The sequence below is a fragment of the Ciconia boyciana genome, chromosome 20 (assembly GCF_034638445.1).
Source record: "Ciconia boyciana chromosome 20, ASM3463844v1, whole genome shotgun sequence".
Classification (NCBI taxonomy): Eukaryota; Metazoa; Chordata; class Aves; order Ciconiiformes; family Ciconiidae; genus Ciconia; species Ciconia boyciana.
In genome coordinates this window covers 8,518,920-8,545,276 of record NC_132953.1, presented here as the reverse complement: position 1 = coordinate 8,545,276, position 26,357 = coordinate 8,518,920, and the positions used below count along the sequence as shown (strand labels likewise).

General features: G+C 58.0%; 1 protein-coding gene across 5 annotated transcripts in view; it reads right to left on the bottom strand.

Annotated features, from left to right (window-relative positions):
* Nucleotides 1-365: 365 nt before the first annotated feature.
* The window catches only part of BCL9L (BCL9 like), a 79,640-nt gene continuing 53,648 nt past the window's right edge, over nt 366-26,357 (bottom strand). For 2 of the 5 annotated variants that reach the window (XM_072884683.1, XM_072884682.1), the window contains 7 exons: nt 14,787-15,150; nt 12,959-13,081; nt 10,769-10,979; nt 9,906-9,990; nt 7,096-9,481; nt 6,357-6,617; nt 366-5,057 (listed from right to left, as the gene is read on the bottom strand). In XM_072884683.1, the coding sequence (XP_072740784.1) occupies nt 3,898-5,057; nt 6,357-6,617; nt 7,096-9,481; nt 9,906-9,990; nt 10,769-10,979; nt 12,959-13,081; nt 14,787-15,087 (4,527 nt within the window). In that variant the 5' untranslated portion in view covers nt 15,088-15,150 and the 3' untranslated portion in view covers nt 366-3,897. Of the gene's footprint in view, nt 5,058-6,356; nt 6,618-7,095; nt 9,482-9,905; nt 9,991-10,768; nt 10,980-12,958; nt 13,082-14,786; nt 15,151-18,192; nt 18,775-26,357 lie in introns of those variants that run through there. The other 3 variants (XM_072884684.1, XM_072884681.1, XM_072884680.1) reach the window with 3 other exon arrangements.

The window sequence follows — 26,357 nt, the reverse complement described above, 5'->3', positions numbered from 1 at the left end:
GTTGGGTCTCGTTCGATGCCGGGGAGCCAGCACGCAAGTGGCCGAGGAGGGCCAAATCGCCCACCCGGCACAGAGCGTGGCAGGCGCTAAACAGCTGACCCCGCTACGAGCCGGGGCCGCCCGAATTTCACAGGAAGAAAACGCCGACTGCAGCCAAGTCTCAGCATACCTTAGGCGCAGATGACTCCCGCAACGCAGAAGAGCTCCTCTCCTGGCAAACAGAGCCCCCCTGCCGTAAGGTATTTTCGGGGGGCCAGCTGAGCCCCTCTGATCAGCCCCAGCCTGCCGCGGGTGATGCCGGCTGAGCACACCTGCCCGCAGCCCCGCAGAAAGTCACTTGCCGCCCACTGAAGACAGGCACAGGGTCAGGTTTTGAAATTCGTCTTTTTAATAAAAAGGCACCTATAAAACAGGTCAATACATTACAGGCAGCACAGATACCCAAAAACAAGCCTAAAAATTGTTTCAAATAAAAACCAATAAGATGTCTTCACATATTGTATTTATATATTTATATTTATATATATATTTATATAATGGTACAAAATGACTGGGGAAGTTTCTCCATGGGATGACAGAGAACAGGTCAGTCACCATTACCTCAACGTGAAAGCTAATTCCGAGTGTGTGATTATCTGACGTACTGAAAGATGCTTTTTTGGAGCTGGAAAAACATGGCGAAGTCATGGCTAAAACATGGGCAAACCTTTTACTGTGGTTAGGTGGAGTCAGTACACAGAACTCAAGCTGAGAAGCCGAGCAATAAACTACAAGACACGAGACTAGACACAGCTCACGGCAGTGGGCGACCGGCTGATGGCAAACCCTGCCCAGGTCTATCAAGGACTGGCTGTTATTGAGCTTCCAGAGAAGCTGCTGCCATATTGCTGTTCACAGGCGCGGCTGGGAGCAGCGCCCGGGGCGGAGGGGTGTTGGGCGGCACTTCTTCTCCCCGTTGTCCAGCCATCGCAGCGGCAGGGGTAGGGCTGGCTCCAGGCTGGTGGGATTTTGCGGAAGAGTGCCGACTGCTGCTCCGAAGTTCCCAGCTCTGACCTAGCATCAGGATTTCCCTTTTGTACCCAGGGCTGCCGAGTCAAAAGGCTTTGCTTCTTACTCGTTTGTCACCGAAGGACAGGTCTTCCTCCTGCCGCCAGGCAGAAATAGCATCGCGCTGCCCTGTCCCTGCAAGCGGGCAGCGCCGACCTCCCTAGCGCTGCACGGTGGCGCGCCGCAGCTCTGGCTGGCCCAGGGACAACGGGCTGCCGACAGCGTGAGGACCGCCGGCCCCGGGCAACTTCTCACTCGGGCTAGGTGAAAGGGACAACGGGGAAGATACGGACACGTGGAGGTCTCAACCGGGCTAAAACAACAGCTGTCTACAGACAAACAAAAAAACTTCCGTATAGAAAATATTATGGCTTCAGATTAACCGAGACTAGCTGGTGGGTGATGAGCAAGGTTTGGGGCTGGCATTGCTATTTGGATGTTTATGAGAAACTACCAGCAGCCAACACCCCGAAGTGCAGCCAAGAGAAGCCGCAGCCTTTCAGGCAAGTCAAGCTTAGAAAGAGCTACATCTGTTCGAGCCACATCCTCCCACGTGAAACGCACGCCCTGAAAGGATGGAGAATCCAACCAGCTAACATGTCAGGTCCAAAGCACGCTTCGTTAGCCTGGGCTGAAGACTGTTCCTCTGCTCCAACTGCCAAGGTGGGGAGGAGCACTTCCCGGGATCGCTCCCGTTTTGCCATCTCCGAAAACGCTGCTCGCTCACATCGTACACGACAAAACCACGCAAAGCAGGAGACCAGAGCAAAATCCTTCCTCGAATCCGGACCCATGCTTCCCACCCAGTACTGCTCGCTACAAAACACCCCAAGGCTTCAAGGTATTCCTAGCCGGACTTTGTGGCTCCATCTTCTCACAGACTGGATCAAGACAGCCGCCGGGCTGACATTTCAGCACCCGCCGGCCTTTCCGAACAGCTTGCAACGTGATAATAAGCGTTGCTGTTCGCTCGCTACTTGACAATCTCCCTTTCCGAAAGCCCCCTCCTCCCTGCAGTAGCAAGTAGGGAAAGGTGAGCTCTGTTACAAGAGAGGTAGTATGCTGAGTCTGGCTCTGCAGAGATAATCCTCCAACTGGTGTTCCTCTGGCAATCGCGTGCCCCGAGTTCGCCGTCGGATACCCATAGGGTACACCATGCTGGAACGCGGTCCCCGCGGAGGTCCAGAGATACTGCACTGTGTGCAGAAGTGCACGCGCGTCACCCCACAGTCCCCTCCGTGAACAAACACGGGAAAGACCATCGGTGCCGCGTGCGGGAAGACCTTACGGAGTGGAGAATGGGGAGGGTGGAGCGCATCCAGAAAAGCCCGAACGGCACGCTTCCGCCAGCCTAGGAACGGAGGGGCCGTGACGCAACCTCGGCCTCTTCTGTCCGACGCGCAGGATGGCCGCGCCGCTGACAGCATCCAAGAGAACTCTTATACTGACATGGAGTATCGCATGCAGGGACAAGTCATCTTCAACGGCTGGACCTCTATCGTGCAGTAGGGCGGGGCTGCTGCCGGTAGCTCAGGGTGAGATGGAGCGAAGACTGCCTGTGAAACTCTGGAGGAGGAGGACCGACCAGCGTGAGGAAGACCTGGGAGAGCGTTCACCGGCAGAGGTAGAGGGGGTGCGGCGCAGTCGCGGAGGGCGATGGATGGGTAAAGGACTGGTGTAGGAAGGCTACAAAAGAGCGGGGTTCACAGCTAGCTTCTCCCGGAAGCACGGGAACGCATCGCCTCACTCATCTCGGAGCCCATCTATCCCTACGCACCGCACCGCCCTTCCCACAGGGGACACAGCGTGAAGGGAAAAGAAGGGACTAGAGGCGACATGGCCGGTCGAGACCTTCGGGTCCAGCATGGTATCACCTGCGAAGCCCAGATCCTCGCCGCTTCTCCAGCCGAAGGGCCGGCATCCTCCCCGTCCCAGCCACAGCAGCTTCGCCCCGGAGCAGCAACAGCCGTATCCCGCGAAGCTGCGGCCTCTGCCCCGCCGGAGGAGCACTGCTCCGGCAACGTTTCGCCGGGGCCGCAGCTCTGACCTCCCCGACGGAGAGTCCTCGGTCGTTGTTTGCGTTCGTGTACTCGGCACAGCCTCCACAGGGGCCTAAGATCTGCGTGAAACTATACACCCCGCACATGCAAACCGTTCAGACGCGTGAACAACACAGGTTTGACACAGAGTCACTCTACAATGGGATCTCTCAATGCCCTGTGCACCCTGGGGGATCCTCCTGCCTCCCCCAAGGAGAGTTTTCAATCCTTGTACACTGTTGCCTTTAGCATGTTTTTCGTTTCTGTTTTTGTAAAACATGTTTTGAGGCTTCTATTAAAACACAGAAATACAGAACAATTAAAAACCAGCACAAGTTTTGCCTTTCCCAGCGACCTATTTACAGCTAGTTCCAAAAACCCTCTTGCACATTTTGGTTGCTTAAAAAGAAAAAAAAAAAAAGGAAAAAAAAAAAAAGAAAAAGAAAAAGGAGAAAAGAGAGCGAGATAAAAAAGGGAAAGAAAAACACTTGCCGGAGGAAAACCATAAATGAGAACTTTACAAACTGCCACAGGGTCTGGATGTCCCTGGTCACCACGCAGGGTTCAAAGTAACAGCCCCGCTCCCAGCCCCTCCACCCTCCCCTTCCCCGAAAAAGAAAGGAAAAAGAAACCCAATTCACATCAAGTTTACTGCACATCTGGTTTTCTGTGTAGAGGCGAATCCGATATGAAAAGCATCCCACGTGGCGTCCTCCACCGGCGTTGGCCCCCAACCCGCCCCCCAAGAAAGGCTGAGAAATGTTCGTACAGGCAGCCCCGACCCCTCCCCACCCCTGAGCGCCAGCCGGGGTTAGAAAGGCAGGTTCGCCATGTTCCCAGGCCCGGGGATGTAACTCATCTGGCTGTCCAGGGAGACACTCCTCTGCCTCATCTGGTGCGTGACCATGAGGTTCTGCTGAGGCGGGGGCCCCATGAGAGAGCCCTGAGGTGACATCATGTGTCCTGTCTGAGCGTACATCTCCCCCGACACAGACATGCTCCTCTGCTTGGCCTGCATCAGCATGAAATTCTGCTGGGCCATCAGGCTCTGCTGCGGAGACATCATGCCCTGGTGCATGCTGTTGCCCATCATGCCTTGCTGGGGCGGTATGCCTGTCCTGCCCAGCATGGGCACTTGTCCGGGATGGCACATGGGCATGCCGAGTCCCCTCTGCACGCCCTGCTGCCCGGGGAGGCTGGGGGCATTCATACCTGGCCGCACCGGGGGCTGGTCAGCCATCATGTTCTGCAGGTTCATGAGGTGGAGGTTGGAAGGCTGCGATTTGGGCGCTTGGCTGTCGCTCTTGGGGAAATACTGCAAGGTGCTGCTTGGCTTCTCTGACGGGATGATCCTGGACAGGTCAAACTCGGGGATACCCGTGGGCGTGGGGCGGATGACCTCGCTGAGCTCGGGGTCGTTCAGCACCGACGCCACCCCGGGAAGCACGGGCGGGTAGGGCTCGCCGATCCGAGGAGGGATGTTCTTGCCCATCATGTGCTGCTGAGGGGGCATCTGGCTGGGCTGCTGGGAGGGAAGGTCCTCAGGCGGCAAGGGCATCCCCGGCGGGTAATGCTGCTGCATGCCAGGGCCGCCTCCCCCGCCAGGGGCCATGGGCATGCCTCCGGCGGGAGACGGCATGGCGCTGTGGGGCTGCTGCATGCGGGGGAACACGAGCTGGTTGGAAGGAATCATCTGCGAACTGTTGGGCACGGGGCCGCACTGCTGGTTCAAGGAGTCCTGGGGCCCCGGGGGCAGCATCATGGGGTTCTGGGGGGGCACGCCTGCCCCTGGCGCACTCGGGTGCATAGGAATGTTGGAGCCCAGAGGGTTCGGGGAGGACATCATGGAAGTGGGGGGCGGTTCGTGGGAGAGGGGTTGCTGACCAGGCAGGTTCATTCCCATGGGGCTCTGAGAGGATCCAGGCCCCACAGAGTTCAAGTGCAGTTGATTCGGCTGATTCCCCGCCACGCCTAAGGAGAGGAAAAAGAGAGGCGAGTTTACTCTGCCCGCAGACCGCTCCGGGCTGCAAAATCCACACCCTGGAAGCCTGCCAAGCACTCCTGCTCAGAAAGCCCTGAGCGCGGAGCGTGATGCCCAGTAAGCGGCCGCAAGACGGGCTTGCAAAGCACCGATGCCAGGAAAAAGCGCCCCAGGCTCCAGCTCCCCAGGCCCACCAGCAGCAGAGAGCTATTCCAGCTTCATCCAGTCCCACGCTGGATTTGTAGTTCCTTACAGCCCACTGATTTCAGAGTCCCGGCTGGCTCTGGGTGTCGGGACAGCCCTGCACCATGATCTCAGCAGGGCGCTCAGCTGCCTGGAAGGCACCGAGGAGTGGCCCTTCACCGCTGCCTGCCTGCAGGGTTAGCCACCCGGCAAGCTCCTGTGACCACACGGCCTCAGGGGGCGAGGAGAAAAAAAGCAGAAGAGTCGGCAGCCCAACACAGGTGCTGTGCCGGAGGGGAGGACTGTGCTCGTCGGTACAGCAGAGCGAGCAGTGCTCGCGGAGGGGTTCGGGTTAGGAGTGAGCCAACGCATTTGCATGCCTGCGGTCAACCTAAGTGACTACTCTGCAGTGAAAGAGTCAAAAAGTTGATTTTTCATTTTGAAAACTGCCAAAAATATTTCTCAGACACCTTTAAACCCCTAAATCAAGTGGTACAGCATGCTGGAATTCCCCTTCAGGCTGGTCACCAAGTGACGAAAAACACTCATTTGCCTAGCTGTCCTCACCCCTGCCGCCAGCTAGCGGAGCGTATCTGCCTGTTGCCTACTGAAATCAGAACTATGCTACGACATAGCCTGGCCTGCACAGGCACCTGGGCTCCACTCAGAACACCAGACTCCCAAACCCTCTTCAGCGCGTCCCTGTCCCGCTGCACGAGAACACAAGGGCTCCAAGCAGCAGACCTCTGCCCTCAAGCCCTGGGCCTGGGATAACTCCAGGAGCCATGAAAATCCAGGGCCAACGCGTCCGCACAGGGTCAACGTAGTTCCGAAAACTTCCAGAGCTCGCGGAAGGAGGGTGCCTCAAATGCCAGACTGGCTCGTGTCCCTCCAGACAGCGCACCCAAGCCAAAAGCCGGTGGACAGCCTGGGCACAGGGTGGAGAAGCGAGCAGGCTATTATGAACGAGGGCAAATTTAAGCTATTTGATGCGGCAGTCGGTGGGAGAACACCGTTCCTAATGCCGCCTCCACCTGGTGCCTCAGGCCTGCTGGCAGCCACAAGACGGTCCGACCCCTCGCAAGCCCAGCCCCAGAAGTACGTACCTGACAGGCTTCCAGGCGGGAGCATAGGCCTGTCCGGCAGCAGCTCGTCATCAGAGGTGGCGATGGTTTTGATGGCATTGTGGTAAAGCGGTGTGGAGCTGGGCATGGCATACTTGGACATCTGGGACATCATCAGCGAGAGGGGGTTCTGGGATGGGGATGGATCTGGAGAGGAAGTAAAAGGCATGTTGGGATTCATGGTGCCAGAGGTGTTGCTGGCTGGTGCGGAAGAGCTGCTCCGGGGCCCAGAAGGGAGGGAACCTGCAAGCAAGAGAGAGACCAGCTTAGTACCGCCCGCACACCGTGGCTTGCTCCCGTCAGACAGCAACCCCGTCCCCTCCTTCCGACGGCAGTGACCAGAGGAGGCTGCAAAACGCAGAGCCGGCACAGACCAGCATCCTCCGGACTCTGAGGAGGCTCACGCGGAGACCCTGCTCCAGAATGGTGATGGACTTCCACTTCAAACTGCCCCCGACTGCCCAGCACAGACACATCTGTTGCTGCCTGTATCACAGAGCGTGAGCCGGGGTTGAAGTAAAAGCTGCTCCGTTTGCCCTGCCGGGCACCCGAAAAGGCCCTGTTTGGACTCCTGGGCAAAAAGACTCGCTCCACGAGCCGTAAGGGCACGCACAGGCACGAGCGTCTCCTGCGAGAGCACGCGGGCTGGAGAGAAGCACCGTCCACACGCTCACCACAACCGAGCACGCGCGCGCACTCGCACACAAGATACCCGGCGTACCCTGATCCAGTCCTCCCATGGAAGCAGACGAGTTCATGCTGAGAGTCTGCTTGCTCTGGTTGACTCCTGGGCTGGGCATGGTGGCTTTGGGAGACGGCACCCAACCAGGGGAAGGAACAGCCATAGAAGGGGACTTCAGGCGGCTTGGCGAGCCAGTTGGAGACCGGACGTTAAGCGAGGAGCTCATCACCTGGGGGGATTTGAGGGGTCCAGACTGGTTTGAAGGTGGCATGCTGACCATCTGCGAGGGCGTCTGTGGGGACTTGAGGTTGGCAGAGGGGGAGGTGACCAGTGGCGAGTGCACCTGGCTGAGGGTGGGAGACTTGAGGTGTCCCATGCTGGGGGAGTTCATCTGGCTGATGTTGATGGTGAGGTCAGAGGGCCGGCGGCCCAGCCCCCGGGAAGGTGCCGGGTGCATGTTGGCCAGGTTGCCCCCTTGCGTGGGGGTGGGATTGGAGGCCGGGGGCAGAGGGATGTGGCTGAGCCTGGTGGTGCCGCCGATGCTCCCAACGGGCATGGTGCCCTGCTCAGGGCTGAACATGTCCGAGCCGCTGCCCATCTCCTGGGGCATGTTGGGGTAAGGCGCCTGCCCGCTCGAGAAGCCTTGCTGTCCTTGGTTGGGGAACTGGGAGGGAATCATCATTTTCTGGGGTCCCCCCAGCATTGCACTGCCATTGCCATTCTGAGCCCTCGCCCTGGCCAGCTCCTCAGGGCTCATGCCCTGGTGGGCCATCATATCGGGGCCCCTCATCTTCTGCGACATCATCATCTGCTGCTGCGGGGTCATCTGGACATTGAGGTTCATGTTCATGTTCATGTTGACATTCATGTTCATGTTGAGGTTGCCGGGGCCCATGGGTGCATCCATGTCCCGGAGGCCCGACTGACTCATAGGGGGGCTCAGCATCCCCCGAGTGCCTGCAAAATCCATTCCCATCGGGGCACTGCTCAGGCTGTCCCCCGTTATCTGCCCAGCAAACATGGATGGATCCATCTGCCTGTGAGCCTGTATCATCCTCTCCATTTCCATGCCCTGGCTCATGGAGCTGCCGGACATCCCCATGGGCCTCTGCATTGCCACTGGGCGTTTCTCCATCAGCTGATGCCGCAGGATCTCCTCCCTGGCACGGGGATTCATGAACCTTTCGGGGTCCCCTTGCCCCGATGGGTAGGGCAAGGTGCCTTGCGGAAAGTTCCCGGGGCCTCCCATAGGAGGCATATCGTCGCTCCATCCCAGGCCGGGCCTGACTGGCCTCTGCATGGCGTTCATGGGCCCAAGAGCATCCAAGGGCATGTTCTGCATCCCTCCGAAGCCAGAGACTCTCTGCATTTGATTCCCAGGGAACCGTGGCCCTGCGAAGGGTGGCCCTCCCCGCAGCTGCATGGGGTCCTGCACATCTATGGGTCCCCGCAGCTGGCTGCCCATGCCCGGCGGCCACTGCTCTCCAGGCTTGCTGTGGTAGGGCGGCGGGGGCCCACGCATCATCATGCTCCCCATCGACTGCGGGATCATGATCTCCTGCATGGGCCGGCCGTGGATGCTGATCTGCTCCTCTTTCCGTCGCTTTTCCTCATAGTACTCTTCCTGCAACTTCCTCCAGGCCACTTGCTCCGGTGTCAGGCTGTCCTGGTTCAGCCGCTGCATCATCATGTTCATCTGCTGCCCCATGTCAGCGCCTGGGTGGTGGGGCACCTCGTGTTCCAGACTGGGCCCACCAAGGCTCTGGGTCTGGGAGATCATGGACTGCAGAGGCTCTTCATACTTCTTCATGCTGGCGGGGGGCGCGGGGGGCTGGGCAGGGGCAGCCTGCGGCTGAGGGGCAGTCCCGCCCTCACCCGCGTTTTGGCTGGACTTCATGAAGGGCTCGGCCTCCCCGCTGCGCAGCAGCAGACGCTCAATGTCCCGCAGGGTCTGCAGAGAGCGCTCTCGGTGCTCCAGCTGCTCCTTCGAGAGCCCTTCCGAGTTCATGGGGTTCCTGGGGCCCAGGCCTGCCTGCCCGTTCCCCGGCATCCCTGGGCCTGGGCCCTCCCCAAGGAGGCTGGAGCTGGACGTGGCGGAGGAGTCCACTTGCCCAGGCTGCATGGTGTTGGCAGACGCGGTGGGCGTATTTGGGTGGTTACTTCCAGGCTGGTTGCTGCCGCTGTTGTTCCCCAAAGAGTTGGGAGTCAGATCTCTCCGGACATCTTCACTCGTCCCTTCCTGGGGCAGGCTGCTGGGCGCAGGCAAAGGTGTTTGACTGATGGTCTGAGGCGGAGGCTGCGGCGGGGGAGGCTGCGGCTGCGGCTGGCTCGCTTGAGGTGCCGGTGGCTGGGACTGTGGAGTGTTGGCAGCAGGAGGGTTAATCGGAAGCGGCTCAGCAACCCCCAGCACTTTAGGAGCTGGCGCCTGGCAGAGAAAAGGAAAGAAACGTGAGCAGGAAAAACCCTGGGCAGGTATTCTTCCCTGCACCCTGCAGGAGACCTCTCTGTCCCAAAAACATGCCCCGTGGCAGTTCACCTTCATTTCTTGTGGGGAAGAAGCAGGCCCTATTACATGCCCTGGAAACGCGTGATCAGGTGTTCTCTGCCCACGTGGCTGCGGGGCCACATAGCGTGCCCCATCCCAAACTCTTCGCAGCTGACAGCAGCCAGGACTCCCTCCAAAGAGGTTCCACAGCAAAGCAGCTTCCCACCCCACTGAAAGGGCGTTCTGTCAACCCCTTCCCACCACAGCTGAGCCAAGAGCTGGGGGAGAATGGCCACGTCAGAAGGGAAGGGTCAGCAGTCGGCAGCACGTGCCGACAGGAGCATTTGGTTCATAGCTGGTATACCTGGTCCAGCTTTGCCCGTGGGACGTTCTGCTGATGGTAGGCCAGAATGGAGTCAGCTCGACCCTGCAGGACAGCTTCTGCAGCTCTGGGGAGAGAGCACAAACCGCTCGAGAACAGGCACTGCGCCCCATCCCACCCATCCCAGGCCCCAGCTGCCACCTCCGCTCTTCAGTCCTGCGGGAAGAGGGAAGTCTCTGGAGGTCACCGAGAAGGGAGGATGTTCTCAGAGTCCTCCCACCTGTCCTGCACAGACCCCAATGAGGTTTTCCAACTGATGATCGCTTGCCCTGGAATTCCCCTCTTCCCACGTCCTGTGATGGGCGCTTGGCTCTGTGCCCGCGGCTTGTGCCTGCCGCTGCCTGCTGCCCTAAGGTGGCTGTGGCTGCGGTGCACTGGGATCTACCACACCAAACCTGTGGCAGAGCAGAGCTCTCAAACTAAACAGCCTCGCTAAGACTCCACGGCTGAGACAATGCAGGACAGAAGGCAGGAATCGAGGGGAGAACGCCAGTCGTTAAGCGGCACTCCCCATGACACCCAGCCCCCTTAGAGACTTCTGAATCAGACCAGCAGTCCGCACTGCTTTGGGTGACTGTTTGCGTCGGATGCTGACTAGATGTAGTGAACGGCGCATGTCACAGAACGCGGTGCTGGGCATCGCTGGGAGGAAGCGTGCACTGAAGACGAAGTTTGCCCCCCGGCAGCAGCGGCCAGCAAACTTCCTGAACCTCGAGGGGACCCGCTCCGTCAACCAAAGCGATGTGGGTCTGTCCTGCTCTCTTGCACTCAAGTGCAGCACGCAGCGGGCAGGAGTGACAGGCCGGCCCTCCGCCGGCGGAGGACGGGCAGGGTTTACTGCTTACGTGTTAGCGAGGTGCGTTGTGAAGACGTAAACGAACTGCGAAGGCTGCTTTCCTGTTCCGCCGCCTCCGCCTCCTGCAGCGTCTGACCGTAAGCCGGGGGCAGCACCATGAGGCACGCTGGAGGAACCGGTCTCGTTCAGGTTCGGCAGCGGGTTGGACCCTGGGCCAAGCTGCGAGGCTGTGGACATCGCAGGATCTGCTACATTACAGTCTGCGGGAGGGCAGGAGACGAGCTGCTAAAGCCAGCGCAGGAGGCAGGCAGGGCCGGGGCCTGCGGGGCGGCAGGGCCGGGGCCTGCGGGGCGGCGGGGCCGGGGCCTGCGGGGCGGCGGGGCCGGACAGGCCGCGCTCGGGCCCGGGGCAGAGCCGCTGCCCGGCCGGGCCACCGGCAGGTGGCAGCACCCGCCCGGCCCTCCCCGCCGTGCCGGTGGCCGCTGCCCCGGGGCCGCCTCCTGCCGGTCCCCGGCACGGGGCCCGCGGCTCTGCGCCTCTCCGGCCGCGGGACGGAGGCCCCGGCAGCGGGGGAAGAGGGGATGCTGCCCGCTGGAGCGGGGGCTGTTAATCGTCGGCCGTTATCAGAGCGTATTCCCAATTCACATGAATAAGCCTCGCCATTACCGGAGCACGCGGGCCTTCCTCTTGCCTCGCCCCTCACACACGCGCACGCTACCCCAAGGCAGGCCTGTTCTCCCCCCGCCAGCCCCTCACCGCGGGCCTCCCTGCAGACCCACCGCAGGGCAACAGCCCTGGCACAGCAGCGCTGAGAGAGAGGAGACATCACCGGAAAGCCCCCACCAGCACGGGCACGCAGGCGCTGCCTCGCTGCCAGCCCCGGCCCCTGGACAGCCCCACCTTGACCAGCTGTAATTAGGCAGATGGTGGAGCGGGCTGCGGCAGGGAGGCGGCACTATCCCTTCCCACAAGGGCTGCGGACTGGAGAGGCACGAGGGAACATCCTGGAGAGGACGGCTACGGTGCGCTGGCAGGCACAAAGGCCACCCTCTGCTTGGTTTTATACGCTTCCACGTTCTCCATCCAGCCGCGGCCCTTGGGCTCCACAGGACCTTGCCCTGTTCTCTCAGATATTCTCCCTGTTGCAACTCGCAAGTAAACTGAATTCTAGATACAAAAAAATCAAAGAGTTTTGATGCTTTTGGAAAACAGGAGAGACCTACAGTTTGTTGCCCCAAACGGTGCACACCCTGGCCAGCTCAGCCCTGCCTGAACCACGGCCAAGACCCCGAGAGCCTCTGTAGCCTCAGTGGCCTTCTTGTCCCCTCAGTATAAGAAGGACATCGAGGGGCTGGAGCGTGTCCAGAGAAGGGCAACGGAGCTGGGGAAGGGGCTGGAGCACAAGGCTGATGGGGAGCGGCTGAGGAACTGGGGTTGTCCAGCCTGGAGAAGAGGAGGCTGAGGGGAGACCTCCTCGCTCTCTACAGCTGCCTGACAGGAGGGTGTAGAGAGGTGGGGTCGGTCTCTTCTCCCAGGTAACAAGTGACAGGACAAGAGGAAATGGCCTCAAGTTGCACCAGGGGAAGTTTGGATTGGATATTAGGAAAAATGTCTTGCCTGAAAGGGTTGTCAAGCATTGGAACAGGCTGCCCAGGGAAGTGCTTGAGTCACCATCCCTGGAGGAGTTCAAAAAACGTGTAGATGTGGCACTTCGGGACATGGTTTAGTAGGCATGGAGGTGTTGGGTTGGCGGTTGGACTAGATGATCCTAGAGGTCTTTTCCGACCTTAATGATTCTATGAAGCACAGCTGCGGAGAGCCAGGTGGATGGCCTGGCACAGACTGAGCCGCTGCGACAGGGGCAATGTCGCGTGGTCTGGCTGCCCCTATGCCCAGGGTAGGCATGCTTAACCAGATTTCAGCCAGGCACGCTTTCAAGATGGCAATTCTGCCGGTGGTGCGGCCAGAGCAACGTACAGCAGGGACATCCAACCTCAACACCTTCCCCTCCAGCATCTCAGCAGCGTCTCCACAAAATAGGCCCCACACCTCACCGCGTGGCCACCAACATTCTCACAGCACAACGACCACCAACTGCAGTGGCTCACCGTGCCACGCACCCGGCTAAGTCTGCATACACAGGCAAAGCTAAAGGTGCCGGTGCCATCTGCCCTGCTGAGCTGCAGGGGGGACCTGGCTTTCTCCAAGCTTTTGAGCTGGTAAGGAAGTAGACACTCACTGTGTGCACTGCTGATGGGCTTGTCGTCTTCCTCGCTGTCCGGCCCAGAGCACCATTCGTCCCCGCTGTATGGCTGCTTCCTTTCCAGCACGCACCGCCGCTTGCTACGGGGAGCCACCTCACCTGCAAAGGGACAGAGCCATCAGAAGAGCTGAGCAGAGCTGGCAGGGGCTGGGAAGGCCGGGGCCCTGCCCGGCTGCGTGCTGCACCCTGGCACTGCCAACCCAGCCAGGATGCACTGAGCGAGAAGCCGTACACCAGCATCTGCCCAGCCCTGGTAAAGATCCCGAAGCACCTGCTCAGCCTGGGCTCCTTGTCTTTGCAGCCAGGCCCGGTGAGACGCTCCTGCGAGAGCTAGCGGTTCAGCAGGAGAGGTATTTCTTACTGTTTGAAAGGAGTCTGCAAACACAGGCTATGTCCAACTGCTGTTGCAAACCAGAGAGCTTTGGGCATTAACCCTAAATTTAAGAGGTCTGTGATTCAGCAATCAAAACCTGAAAACGGAATGGGAGGGCACGTTCACATCCTTTCTAGGAACAAGAGAGACAGACTCTGCCCTTGACAGACATCGACCCGGCAGGGACCTTAATGCCCTCTGTAAACTTGGATGCTCCCGCCATTTCTCAGATGGGGCTGATGCAGCTCAGGGAGGAAGTGCCTTGCCTAAAGGCACCCAGGGACTCGGGGAAAGGAATCGGACACAGGATGGATAACTTCCAGTCCTGTGCTTTAACTCTAGTATAACTGTCTGGCCTCCCTTTTTTACATCGTCTAGTGGTTTCCAGGCCATACTCACATGATCACTGCAGCAGGAACACAGGAGATTTGGGCATTCCTGATCCAGCCATTTTAATAATTTTCCTGTGGAAGTCTGGGCTACAAGACAGTACCGGCATGAAGCTACAAATGCTTATGATCGGTGGCATACAGTAACCCCATAACGCAACGGGGAGAAAGCTTTCCTGGGGGCAGGAGGTCTGTTCAGGTACGTTCTACCCGTTCTTCCAAGGCACGGCTCTGGCCTAAGCTAGTCAGGCAACACAGCTTTGGCTGTGAAACCAAATGCTTAGGGGCACAAGCCAGAGCAGCGGCTCTGCGTTTGGGGACCGGGTGTGAGCCTCAGTTGGAACCACGGCCAACCCTGGGATTTCTCCTCTGACAATCCCCCCGCAAGATGCTCAAGCGTCCCACGCGGCCGTTGAACGCAGAGCTTGGTGGAATGCAGGAGGCTACAGGGAAGGCTGGTGAGGACAGGGAAGCCAGAGGGTTTGGAAGCACTGACTCAGCCCTTTTCCAGAAGCCACGTGCTGTAACACAAGAGTCATCCATCGCTGACGAAACCACGGAACTGTTCAGACAGCGACCCTCGCAGCACCTCCTCGCTAACCACGACTGAGTCGTCGGGCAGCTGCAGGAACACCACAAAGGCAGCTCTTTGCCAACAGCAAGGAGACAGAAAACAACTCAACTCGGTCCCAAGCTGAAAGTCTGCACGTTGCAAAGCAGGGGTGCTTCGTACTGTTTCAGTGAACCGTGCTCTTGCTCAGCCGGCCTCAGTAGCCCGTGAAAACCAGAGTCCCAGATTCTCAGTGCAACAGACAGTTTAGGGAACGAAATGTAAAGACAATGCTCAGGCACCCTGGTCCCAAAACCGCAGATGCGACAAGCAGTGATGCAAAGACGCACAGGCAGCCAGGACAAGCCCAGGCAGCAGCCGTAGCACAGAAACCCAAGATGCTCACAGCTGCTCCCACATCCCAGGTCCTGCCAGGACGCTTGGAGCAACTGCAAGGAGGACGTGCTGAGGCAAGGTTTAGGAGAGTGTTACCTTTTGATTCTGCGTCCTGTGAAGGGGTGCTGGCTTCTCGCTGTTCTCCGGAGTCCACCGAGATGCTTCGTTCCCGTTTCACCTTGCCCTTCAAGGAGCTGAAGTTTGGGACAGTGTTCTGGCTGGTTTTCAGTCCAGAGTTGCCAGGGGAGATCTGAGTGGCCTTGCCGCCATGGCTGCCCGCCCCCACACCCTTAGAGCCCAGGTTGCAGGTGGGTGCTTGGCTCACATTGTGGTGCTGGGCTGGGGCACCGCTGCTGCCTGCCTTGCCATGGCTGGGCAGTTTGTTGTCAGGGTGCATTGGATTGGCTAAAGCTTCCCACAGCGCCAGTGGAGGGAGCTCCCAGGCCCTTCCGTCAGAAACCTGCAAGAGAAGAGGGCAGCGAGTGAGCACGGTGCCCCGACCGTGCACGCAGCCAACGGGGGCACTGCCCAGGGCCAGGGCACTGGGGCTGCTGCTTGGTCGCAGGGCCAGACGAAGCCTGGGCGAGGCACAACCCAGAGCCGCTTGTGCCGGGAATTAGCCCTGGCCCCTTTGAGCAAAGGATCCTGCTCCGCAGTTAGCTGCGGGCGGACGAGCAGCAACCTCCCACCCAGGCACAGCAGGCTTGCCAGCGCTCCAAGGCACAAGCACGGACACGAGAGCCCTCGTTTCTGAGGCCACGATGAGAATGGGGCGCTCCATGCCAGCCTGTCCCTTTGGCGAGCGGAAGGATCCTTAGCTATTTTGCAGGTGTTCCCAGAGCTCAGGCAGCTTTGTGACCCTGAACAGAAATCTGGTGCCCTACTGGTTTCAGGGACCCCTTCTGCTGCTAAATCGGTTTCCTCTCCTCTGCAAAACACACAGGAGACAACTGAGCAGACAGAAAATGGTCTTGATGCAAGGCTATAAAGAGAAAGCTGGGACAGGGCAGGGAAGGACTGAGAGGAGGAGGCAGCGGTGGGTTGCAAGGCAAGGGCAGAGCCGGGAGTGCGGGCACTCGTCAGCGAAGCGGTATCCCTGTCTCTCCCGGGGGCCTGAGGGACCGTTCTGGCTCCTGCTCCAAGGCCCTGTGTGGGGGAGCGTCCACTTCAGCGGCAGCTTCCAGCCCAGCAGGATGATGCAACGTGCCACGGGCCTGCCGGGACAGCAGGGTGAGGCTCTCCTGCTCCAGCCCCAGCCAGCTTTCTGAACAGCCCCGCAGGCTGAGGCAGAGCGTTTCAGGGAAGAGGAGGTTAGGGCAGAGCGTGCAGGCTTTGGGCTGGAGGATGTGCATGCAGCTGAGCAACGCTGCAGCAGCCCTCCTTGCAGATCTATTTGCCTTGGCGGAGTCTCGCGCTGGGATTCTTCCCCTTGGAGCTCTGCACGGGTATTACCGATGACTGGGATGCGGCTGCCCAGTACCCGAGCACATCGCACATTTGGGAGGACTGCTGCTAACCCTCAGTTCAACAGACAACCCTGGTAACTGCAGTGGGCATCTCTCCTGGCCTACGAGTACCTCCTACTTGCAGCAAGTAGCCTTCTTCAACGTGGCACGGGCAGTGTGGGACATCAGCCAGCCTCACATCAGGGGCTACTGGAGCGGGCCGAGGACGTCCCTGACCTTCAGACATGGCTCTTAAACACCGACTCTTCCCGGCCTGAGCCGCGTTCACTGCTAAGCCCTCGGGGACAGTCCCAGCGCAGAAAGGTGCACATCCCTGTGAGAACTGCTCCTCGCTTTCTTCGTCTAGAGGACGTACCTCTTCCTGCATGGGGGCCCCACGTTTCTCTGCTACAGCCTCCTCGCTACCCCTGCCAGTGACCCCAAAGCTGCAGACACCCCCACTGCCTGTCACAGTCTTCTCTACTTCTCAGGGAGCAGGGGGAAAGGAGAGTAAACCATGTGTTCGTGGGAGTTGAGGTATTACTCTCTGTTTGCTTATGTCTTATGCTACGTGCTTCGCATGACAGCCCCGCGATGCACTCAGGAACCTTTCCCGTGCGCAGGCAGAGAAATTGCCCAGCACACAGGGGGTTACTGGGCCCGTGGTCTGCTCCTCCCATCTGGACTGAGCAGGCCAGATGCACAGATTTCTTCTGCCACCCAGGGACAGGAAGCACCGGCTCCAGACCAAACCCCGCATCTCTAAATAGCGCCGCAAGAGCTCAGCAGCACTACACGCACTGCTGCTGGCTTGCCGAAGGCGGGCCTGAAGACACACCATCGGCAAAAGCCAAGTGCTCGCTCTGCTAGGGCAAAGCACTGTACCCAGAACAGCACGCAAGCAAAGAGCAAAGCGCACTTGGCAGACCCGTAATCCCTGAAAGACGGCGATGGCCACAAGGCGCAGGCTGCAGCTTGCCATCCACCGCCAGCAAATTCCCTGCCTGCAAAAGGACTTCTCGGCACCTGCCTCCCTGCGAGGCAAGGCTGAGCCGGTGGCTGGCTGGCACGCCGCGGCGCCCGACCGAGAGCAGCCTGCACAAACAGCGCTATCGCACAGGCCGCCCCGGCATTCCTAGTTAGTTAGTGGGATTGTTCGTGCGCAGCTTGGCCTATCACCGCTTCCTAACTAGCGAGTCGTTAGTGGCTCCCTCCTCCTCCACCTCCTCCCCACGCACCTCGGCGAGGGCTCTGCTCTAGCCTGGAGGAAGATGGTGAGCCACAGCGCTGATTAATTTTCACAGCACATAAGGGAGTTGCTAGCCCTTTAAGTGTCAGCCAGTCTCGCTCGCTCTGGTTCTCCGGGGACCTATTAATAGCAGCTGGAAAGATCACATCACTCTCTGGATATTTATACCCCTCATTCCACACCAGGAGAGATTTATGTCAGAGCTGCTGTCCCAGTGCCTGCCCAATTGCTCTGTCAAACCGCTCGCAGGGGGAGGGGAGCAGAACGGGGAAGGAGACATGGAGAGGGCAAGCGGGGAGGAGGAGAAGGTCCATATGGCACAAGCTGCAGCGTTAAGCACACACGCTGCCTGCAGCGGCTGGCTGGCCAGCCGCAGGGAGCCTTCAGCCCCGCTGGAAGAGGCTGCTGCCAGACAGCATTCCAGAAAGCAAGCCCTGCAGCAGCTCCCGCTGCTGGTGGCCCAGAGCCCCCGCCTGCTGTGCCGCACTCTTTGCAACGTGTTGCACCGCAGTCCTGAGGGTCACAAACCGACTGATGCCAGGGCGCGGCTAGACCAGCCAAGGAGGGGCTACCACCGCCATCCGTATCGACGACACGCTGGGAGATGCAGGTCTGCCTGTGGCACATCTGCACGGACACGATGCTGCATTCAAAATAGATCCCAAAGTGCTTCACCGAAAATGGGAATGCTCAGCAGCATTGCAGCACAGCCCTAGTACAGCATAGCACGGGCATGCGAGTACCCTGGGGAGGAAGGAAGAAAACCGGGGCCCCGCTAAGACCACGGCTGCAGAGTCCAGAGACTCACGCTCGAGATGCACCCCCTATCCCTCTGGTCCGCAGGTCAGACTGCAAGGAACACACGCATCGATCCCCAAGGACCTGGCAGCCGCCACAACGAAACCTTCAGACGCTGCCAGCAGCGTGGATGAGCCTCGCTGGCTGCAAGGTCCCTCCAGAACGTTACATTTTTGGGGCTTCTATCTTCTTCCTTCATTTTGGGAGTAGGCTGGTACTCCAGGGTGGACATCCAATGCCTTGCCTCAGCCAGTCGCAGGAGGGAAAGCCACCCTGGGCTGACAGGGGGCCCTGGCTCAACCTTGGGAAGCCCTCCTCTTCCAGCCTTGACTGAGGCTGACCGCACTCCCCTCGCAAATCCTAATGGGAGCAAGGCCAGAAGCAGCTGCCCGCGGATTCTGCTCTGCTTTCGGGAGTAGCGACAGTTGGGTCCTGTTGCAGATGCATAGCGGGGATCCACCCCGGCCTCCCATCTGTCTGGTTGCAGTACGCCGATAGGCATCTCGATTGCTGTAAGCTCCTTGCATACGCCCCTAGGTTCAAACTAGATTCCAGCAGGCATGCCACACATCTGGGCCACAGAAGAGAATTAATTAGAAAGCAGATACGCTGACACGGGGAGACAAACGATCCAAAACATCTTGAAAAGAACATGACAAAAAGGAGATTGCATAGAAATCTGGCTCCCTCTGCAATTTAGCAACACACCCACTCCAGCCCAGCAGTTTTAAAGACAATAGCAAACTTAATACCCGGTGGTTATAGCAGGGAGCCGAGACTCCTGGCTTCTACCCGTGGCTGCCACCGATTCCACGAATGACCCTGAGCAAGATGTGCTCTTTCTGGGTGCCTCAATTCCTCCGTCATTAAACAGGGGGACAACCCAGCCTACCTCACGCGGGGAGGGAGGCTTACAAGGCACAATAACTATCTCTGCTGAACGAAGTGCTACATGTAAATGCAAAGGGCGAGTATTTGCGCCTGGTACATCTGAAAAGCCACAGCTTTAAATCAAAGACTGGGACCTTAGCAGACAAGAAACCTCAAAACAGAGCAACAAAACCTGCTTTCAGTAAGTCTCCTCCAGTACGGTCTGAACAGCAGCAGAGGGGGAGGAGGAAGCTCTGGGCGAGGAGAGACTGGGCTGACATATTCCCAATCCCGGAATTGCTAGCTGATAGTTCAAGAAACCTGAAACCCCACTGCGTTCCCGGAGGACTTTCTGGTGAATCATGCTCCTGCTCGCTCCGAAGGACGATAACACAGATTCCCAACACTGCCGCAAGAATGCGGAGCCCGCGCCCGCCTCCCAACGGGGCAGGAAAGCCTCCCGGCCAGGCTGCCTGCCCCGCAGCTTCCACGTCTCCACGCTGGCTGACATTGCTGCTGTGCTGTCCCTGTCGGGAGAAAGGGCGAGAGAGGAAGCTGGGAAACCAGAGTCACGATGATTCGAAAAGGAAGGAGCTTCGCCGCACCTCCCTCCTATCAGATGCTGGAGAGAGCTCTTGCGAAACCCAGAGGGCTACTGACTTGCGTGTACACAGCGAAGACCAGAACCCAGGCCGCCTGAGCTGTGCTGACATGCCCTGCAGCTCATGAACACCCAACGTACGAGACGAGACGGGTCGTGACAGAGTGATGCAACGAGCAGAAAGTCACCCAGCCCCTCTCCGCCAGCCAGTCCAGGAAGTAACAAGACCAGGTTGCCATTGCAAACACCCTCTAAGCACATCGCCTACGCTGATAACCACCCACCCGCTCACTACAAGCAGCAATCCTGGGACAAGCCCGACCCAAAATGTCCCGTGGACACCAGCACAAACTCAAGCGGAACACCTTGGCTTTGGAAATGCGAGGTCCTAAGCAAGCTCAAGGGCTTCTCAAAGAAAGGCATTAGGCAGAGAACAGCAAAAGGAGAGACACCAAAGATCCACTGCCCCCTCCTGAAATAGCTCTCACCCCAAGTCTGGATGAGATCACGGGCACACTGCCTACCACCACTCCTAGATTACCAGTCCTCCCAGGGTTAACAGCAGACGGGGTTGGAACGCTTCCAAAGAAATACCATACTATTTCATTAAAGTCAGAGTATTTCATGGAGGCAAAAACTACGACAAACTTTCCAGAAGCAAGATTTCTGAAGTCCGAGACTCTGGGATCATTTCTGATTTGAGAAAAAGACCAGAATCAGAAACTTGACCTTTTCCATGCAAAAATGGTTGTTCCAAAACAATCCTTTTCGCAAGACCATTCAATGGGTTTTGAGGCTGTTCCAGTGAGAAACAAAACCCTTAAAAACAGTAGTGAAACAGCACTGCTGTCACCCAGCCAGCTCCAGCCAAGAGTCAGCAATGGGCTCCAACAGCCAGACGAGCCCGGGAACCCACCCGAGCTCGACAAGCACAGCTCCAAGCCAGCACGCTATTTAGCAACCAACGATTGCAGGAGCGTCTCCCTAACCCCTGTACGGGAGCACTCGCCTAAGCGTGTTTATCACCAGCGAGAGCAGCCTTAACCCAGGCTGCTACTGCTAAAGGCATTCTCATCAGAGCCTTGCGCTGGCCCGCCATACTCGGAGACGTCGGGAGGCAGGCAGTCCTGCAGGGCAACGCTCCTGCTGACAAGAGTCGTCCATTTTGAATGTGTCATGAAATTATCTTGCTCTTATACCATCAGACGGATAGCCCGGAGAAGCCCGTTTTCTCTTCTATTAATTTCTTGGATTCTTCTCACGCCCTTTTAAATGACAGAAAATGTGGTACCCTCATTAGCTGTATCACAGAATCATAGAAGGGTTTGGGTTGGAAGGCACCTTAAAGATCATCTAGTTCCAACCCCCCTGCCATGGGCAGAGACACCTGCCACCAGACCAGGTTGCTCAAAGCCCCATCCAACCTGGCCTTGAACACTTCAGGGATGGGGCATCCACAACTTCTCTGGGCAACCTGTTCCAGTGCCTCACCACCCTCATAGTTAAGAACGTCTTCCTTACATCTCATCTAAATCTCCCCTCTTTCAGTTTAAAGCCATTACCCCATGTCCTGTCACTACATGCACTTGTAAAGAGCCCCTCTCCAGCTTGCTTGTAGAGCCCCTGCAGGTACTGGAAGGCTGCTATAAGGTCTCCCCGGCGCCTTCTCTTCTCCAGGCTGAACAACCCCAACTCTCTCAGCCTGTCTTCATAGGAGAGGTGCTCCAGCCCTCTGATCATCTTGGTGGCCCTCCTCTGGACTCGCTCCAACAGGCCCACGTCCTTCTTAAGTTGGAGGCCCCAGAGCTGGACACAGTACTTCAGGTGGGGTCTCCCGAGAGCGGAGCAGAGGGGGAGAATCACCTCCCTCGACTGCTGGTCACGCTTCTTTTGATGCGGCCCAGGAGACGGTTGGCTTTCTGGGCTGCGAGCGCACGTTGCTGGGTCACGTTGAGCTTCTCATCAACCAACACCCCCAAGCCCTTCTCCTCAGGGCTGCTCTCAATCCATTCTCCACCCAGCCTGTATTTGTGCTTGGGATTGCCCCAGCCCACGTGCAGGACCTTGCACTTGGCCTTGTTGAACTTCAAGAGGTTTGCACAGGCCCACCTCTCAAGCCTGTCAAGGTCGCTCTGGATGGCATCCCTTCCCTCCAGCATGTCAACCACACCACACAGCTTGGTGTCATCGGCAAATTTGCCAAGGGTGCACTCAATCCCACTGTCCATGTCACCGATAAAGATGTTAAACAGCGCCAGTCCCAATACCGATCCCTGGGGAACGCTACTCGTCACTGGTCTCCACTTGGACGTCGAGCTGTTGACCACAACTCTTTGAGTGCAACCATCCAGCCAGTTCCTCATCCACCAAGTGGTCCATCCGTCAAATCCATGTCTCTCCAATTTAGAGACAAGGATGTCGTGCAGGACAGCGTCCAATGCTTTGCACAAGTCCAGGTAGATGACATCAGTTGCTCTTCCCTTATCCACCAACACTGTAACCCCGTCATAGAAGGCCACCAAGTTCATCAGGCACGATTTGCCCTTAGTGAAGCCATGTTGGCTGTCACCAACCACCTCCTTATTTTCCATGTGCCTTAGCGTAGTTTCCAGGAGGATCTGCTCCATGATCTTGCCAGGCACAGAGGTGAGACTGACTGGCCTGTAGCTCCCCGGGTCTTACTTTTTTCCCTTTTTTAAAAATGGGGGTTATATTGCCCCTTTTCCAGTCAGTGGGAACTTCACCGGACTGCCACGACTTCTCAAATATGATGGATAGTGGCTTAGCAACTTCATCCGCCAGTTCCCTCAGGAACTGTGGATGCATCTCATCAGGTCCCATGGACTTGTGCACCTTCAGGTTCTTTAGATGGTCTCGAACCTGATCTTCTCCTACAGTGGGTGGTTCTTCATTCTCCCAGTCCCTGCCTTTGCCTTCTGTGACTCAGGCGGTGTGGCTTGAGCACTTGCCGGTGAAGACTGAGGCAAAAAAGTCATTGAGTACCTCAGCCTTCTCCACATCCCGGGTAAGCAGGTCTCCCGTTTCCTTCCGGAGAGGGCCCACATCTTCCCTAGTCTTCCTTTTATCACCGACATACCTATAGAAGCTTTTCTTGTTGCCCTTGAAGTCCCTGGCCAGGTTTAATTCTATCACGGCTTTAGCTTTCCTAACCTGATCCCTGGCTGCTCAGACAATTTCTCTGTATTCCTCCCAGGAATTCCTCCCACCTGTCCTTGCTTCCACCCTCTGTAGACTTCCTTTTTGTGTTTGAGTTTGTCCAGGAGCTCCTTGTTCATCCATGCAGGCCTCCTGGCATTCTTGCCTGGCTTTGTCTTTGTTGGGATGCATTGCTCCTGAGCTTGGAGGAGGTGATCCTTGAATATTAACCAGCTTTCCTGGGCCCCTCTTCCCTCCAGGGCTTTATCTCATGGTCGTCTACCCAGCAGATCCCTGAAGAGGCCAAAGTCTGCCCTCCTGAAGTCCACAGTAGTGAGCTTGCTGTGTGCCCTCCTCACTGCCCTAAGGATCTGGAACTCCACCATTTCGTGGTCACTGCAGCCAAGGCTGCCCTTGAGCTTCACATTCCCTACCAGCCCCTCCTTGTCGGTGAGAACAAGGTCCAGCATAGAACCTCTTCTCGTTGGCTCCTCTATCACTTGGAGAAGGAAGTTATCATCAACACATTCCAGGAATCTCCCAGATTGCTTATGCCCTGCTGCGTTGTCCCTCCAACGGGTATTGGGGTGGTTGAAGTCCCCCATGAGGACCAGGGCTTGTGAACGTGAGGCTGCTCCTGTCTGTGTACAGAGGGCCTCATCCGCTCGGTCTTCCTGGCCGGGTGGCCTGTAGCAGACCCTCAGAAAAATGTCCCTTGTCCCTGCCCTCCCTTTAATCCTGACCCATAAGCTCTCGGTCGGCTCCTCATCCATCCCCAGGCGGAGCTCCATGCACTCCAGCTGGTCATTGACATAGAGGGTGACACCCCCTCCTCGTCTCCCCTGCCTGTCCTTCCTGAAGAGCCTGCATCCGTCCATTCCAACACTCCAGTCATAGAAACCATCCCACCACGTCTCCATGATGCCAATAAGATCACAGCCCTGCAGGCGTGCGCACGTCTCAAACTCCTCTTGTTTATTCCCCACGCTACAAGCGTTCGCATAGAGGCATGGAAGTTGGGCCCCCGATGAAGCTGACTCGCTGGCTGGAGTAGCTGGAATTCCTTTGTGCTGCTCTCCTGCTGACCTGTGATCCCTCTCCAGGCTCTAGGCATCTATTGCTGGCACTGGCATCAAACTGGTAGGAGTGGGATGGATTGAGGTTCCCCTCCCCGGCAACTTTGGTTTAAAGCCCTCTTCACCAGCTTGGCAAGCCTGTGGGAGGGTTCTAAAAGACCTGCAGAGAGAACTAATGCTCTGTTGAATCCCACCAGTTCTCAGAGTCATTTTGGCAGACCCTGCTGATCTCCTGCCATTTGGAGCCGCCTCGGGAATGATGCGTTTCAGCGGGGCTGCTTGGCCACGAGTCTCAAAGGTCTTTTGTAGGACAAAACCTCAGATTCCCGTTCCCTTCCAGCTGGGAACAGACATCCCCACGTAACATGGGTGGAAAGTGAGGCTCGGAGAAAGCGAGGTGAAGGAGGAATGCCATTTGCTTTCTGCCCCGCACCCTACCACATTTCTCCTGCCACAGCTTCAATCCATCGGTGTTAGAAGAGCTTTTCTTAGCACTTCCTTGCCCCCAGCTCAACAGTTTCTCCCACTCTTCTGCTGCTTCCTGCACCCCCAGGCAGAGCCTGGCTTCCCATCCTGTGCTCAGGGAGTCTCCAGGTCTATCACCGAATCTGCCGATCCCTCCAGCTTCCGAGTCCAACTGGCATGTTCCCTACAGAAACCCTGCACGTGCCAGACACCGCTCGACAGTCACACGCGGCTCTATGGGGACAACAACAAGGAATTATTTGGTACGCTGGCTTGTGCAGCTTGCTGGGGCTGGGTCAGCGAGAGACCTGCAGGAAGCTCCGGGTGCCCCACGTGCACAGCCGCCCGCACGTTGCAGCTCGGCAGGCTGCGGTGCTGTAACAGCATCTAGTAGGTCAGGGAGCAAAGCCAGAAATCTCTTCCAAAGGTACTGCTGCTGCTCAGGGAGCTTCGATCTCCTCTGAGGCAGGATCTCTTCCCGCAGTACGTGAAATCTGGCCAGAGTCACGGGCCGCTGTGACGGCTGGAGCCCCCCACGCAGCCTTTGGTAAACGCCTCGAGGATCTTAACTTGTAGATGCCAGCGGCGTGGCTCAGGCAGGTAGCAACACTGGGATACACAAAACACTTCGGCAGCAGGCACCTTGCATCCCACCCCCTCAACCGCTCACCGCCGGCTGTCCCATCATATGCAGCTCAGGGCAGCAGACCATCCCGGACCGCAACAGCGTGGCTGTGCTGGGGTGCACAAAGACAAGCTCACCCATACACGAAGGGGACGGTTTCCCTGTGAAAACCATTACAGCAGGTAACGCTGCAGGCTGCAACGCACAGCCACCGCACGGACCGCCCTGTGCAGTTGCTACATGGGATTAAGAGACCTCCTTGGGCAATTCCCACTGTGTTTGTGCACTGGTGTTACTGGGATTGGGTGAGTAATGCTTAAAAGTCTACCTGGTGAACTACCCTCTGCTACACCAGCTCTCCTGAGTAGCAGGGCTCGTAGATGAGCCCTTGAGAACCCGATGTTCCCACAAATATCGCAAGGGAGCCACGTCTTGCCTAGAGTCACGCGTGTCAGGTAAACACCTGATGCAGCTAAGCCTACGAGGAGGGTCTTTCAGCTCTATCTAGAGTTCAGTAACTGCTTCAGGATCCTTTGGCAATAACTAAAGCAGCCCGTGAGATGCCAGCAGTGTGCAGGACTGGAACCCAGCAATGCTGGAGCTTCACGAGGAGCTCCTGAGCTTTAACACAATAGTTTCTGCTCTTCTTTTTAAGCAGAAAGTCTCTCCGCAGGGCTCCGTGATGGACTAGCCATCGTTAACGAGGACATTGCGCGTGGTCCCTTCCCCACGCACTGTCTCCCAGCCAGAGACATAAGGGTTCCCGAGCGCCGTGGGGTCTGTTGCCTGCGGCTGGTCCAGCTTCATTCATGCCGGCTGTCCAGAAGCACCAGGAGATTTTCTGGGGTGTCGCACCCAGCGCCCCATCTCTGGGCCCGAGGTGGAGACTGTGGGACAAAGCCACTAGATGTCACCGTCACCCAGGGCATCCACAGCCTCGCCGGGGCAGAGCACGGGCAAACTCGCTGCACCTCCCACCAGCGCCGAGGCCCCCCGGGCTGGCGTAGGGGCTTCGCGCCTGGACCACGGGTTTCCTCTGCACCCTAGCCCTCACACCGGGGACTCCACGGGGTGCAGAGGGGTGTGCTGGCGGGCAGAGCCACGCGCCGCATCCCTGCAGCAGACGCTTACCCCACTTCCTCAGAGAAAGGCAGCACGGAGATGCCTGTTGCACGCTGCCAGCAAGGGCTGGACATCCTACACCACCTTGCAGAAAATCTCCCCCAAAACAACAGCTCTCCCTTTGAGCCCGGCAATGCAAGCTCAGGCCACTTTCCAGCCTGAAGAAGGGCACAGTCTTTGCAGACAAGAGTCCCGGCAGGAAACCCTTGTGGCAGGGACACCCCTGCCACCTCTCAACGCCACGTACCCCAGCTGCACCA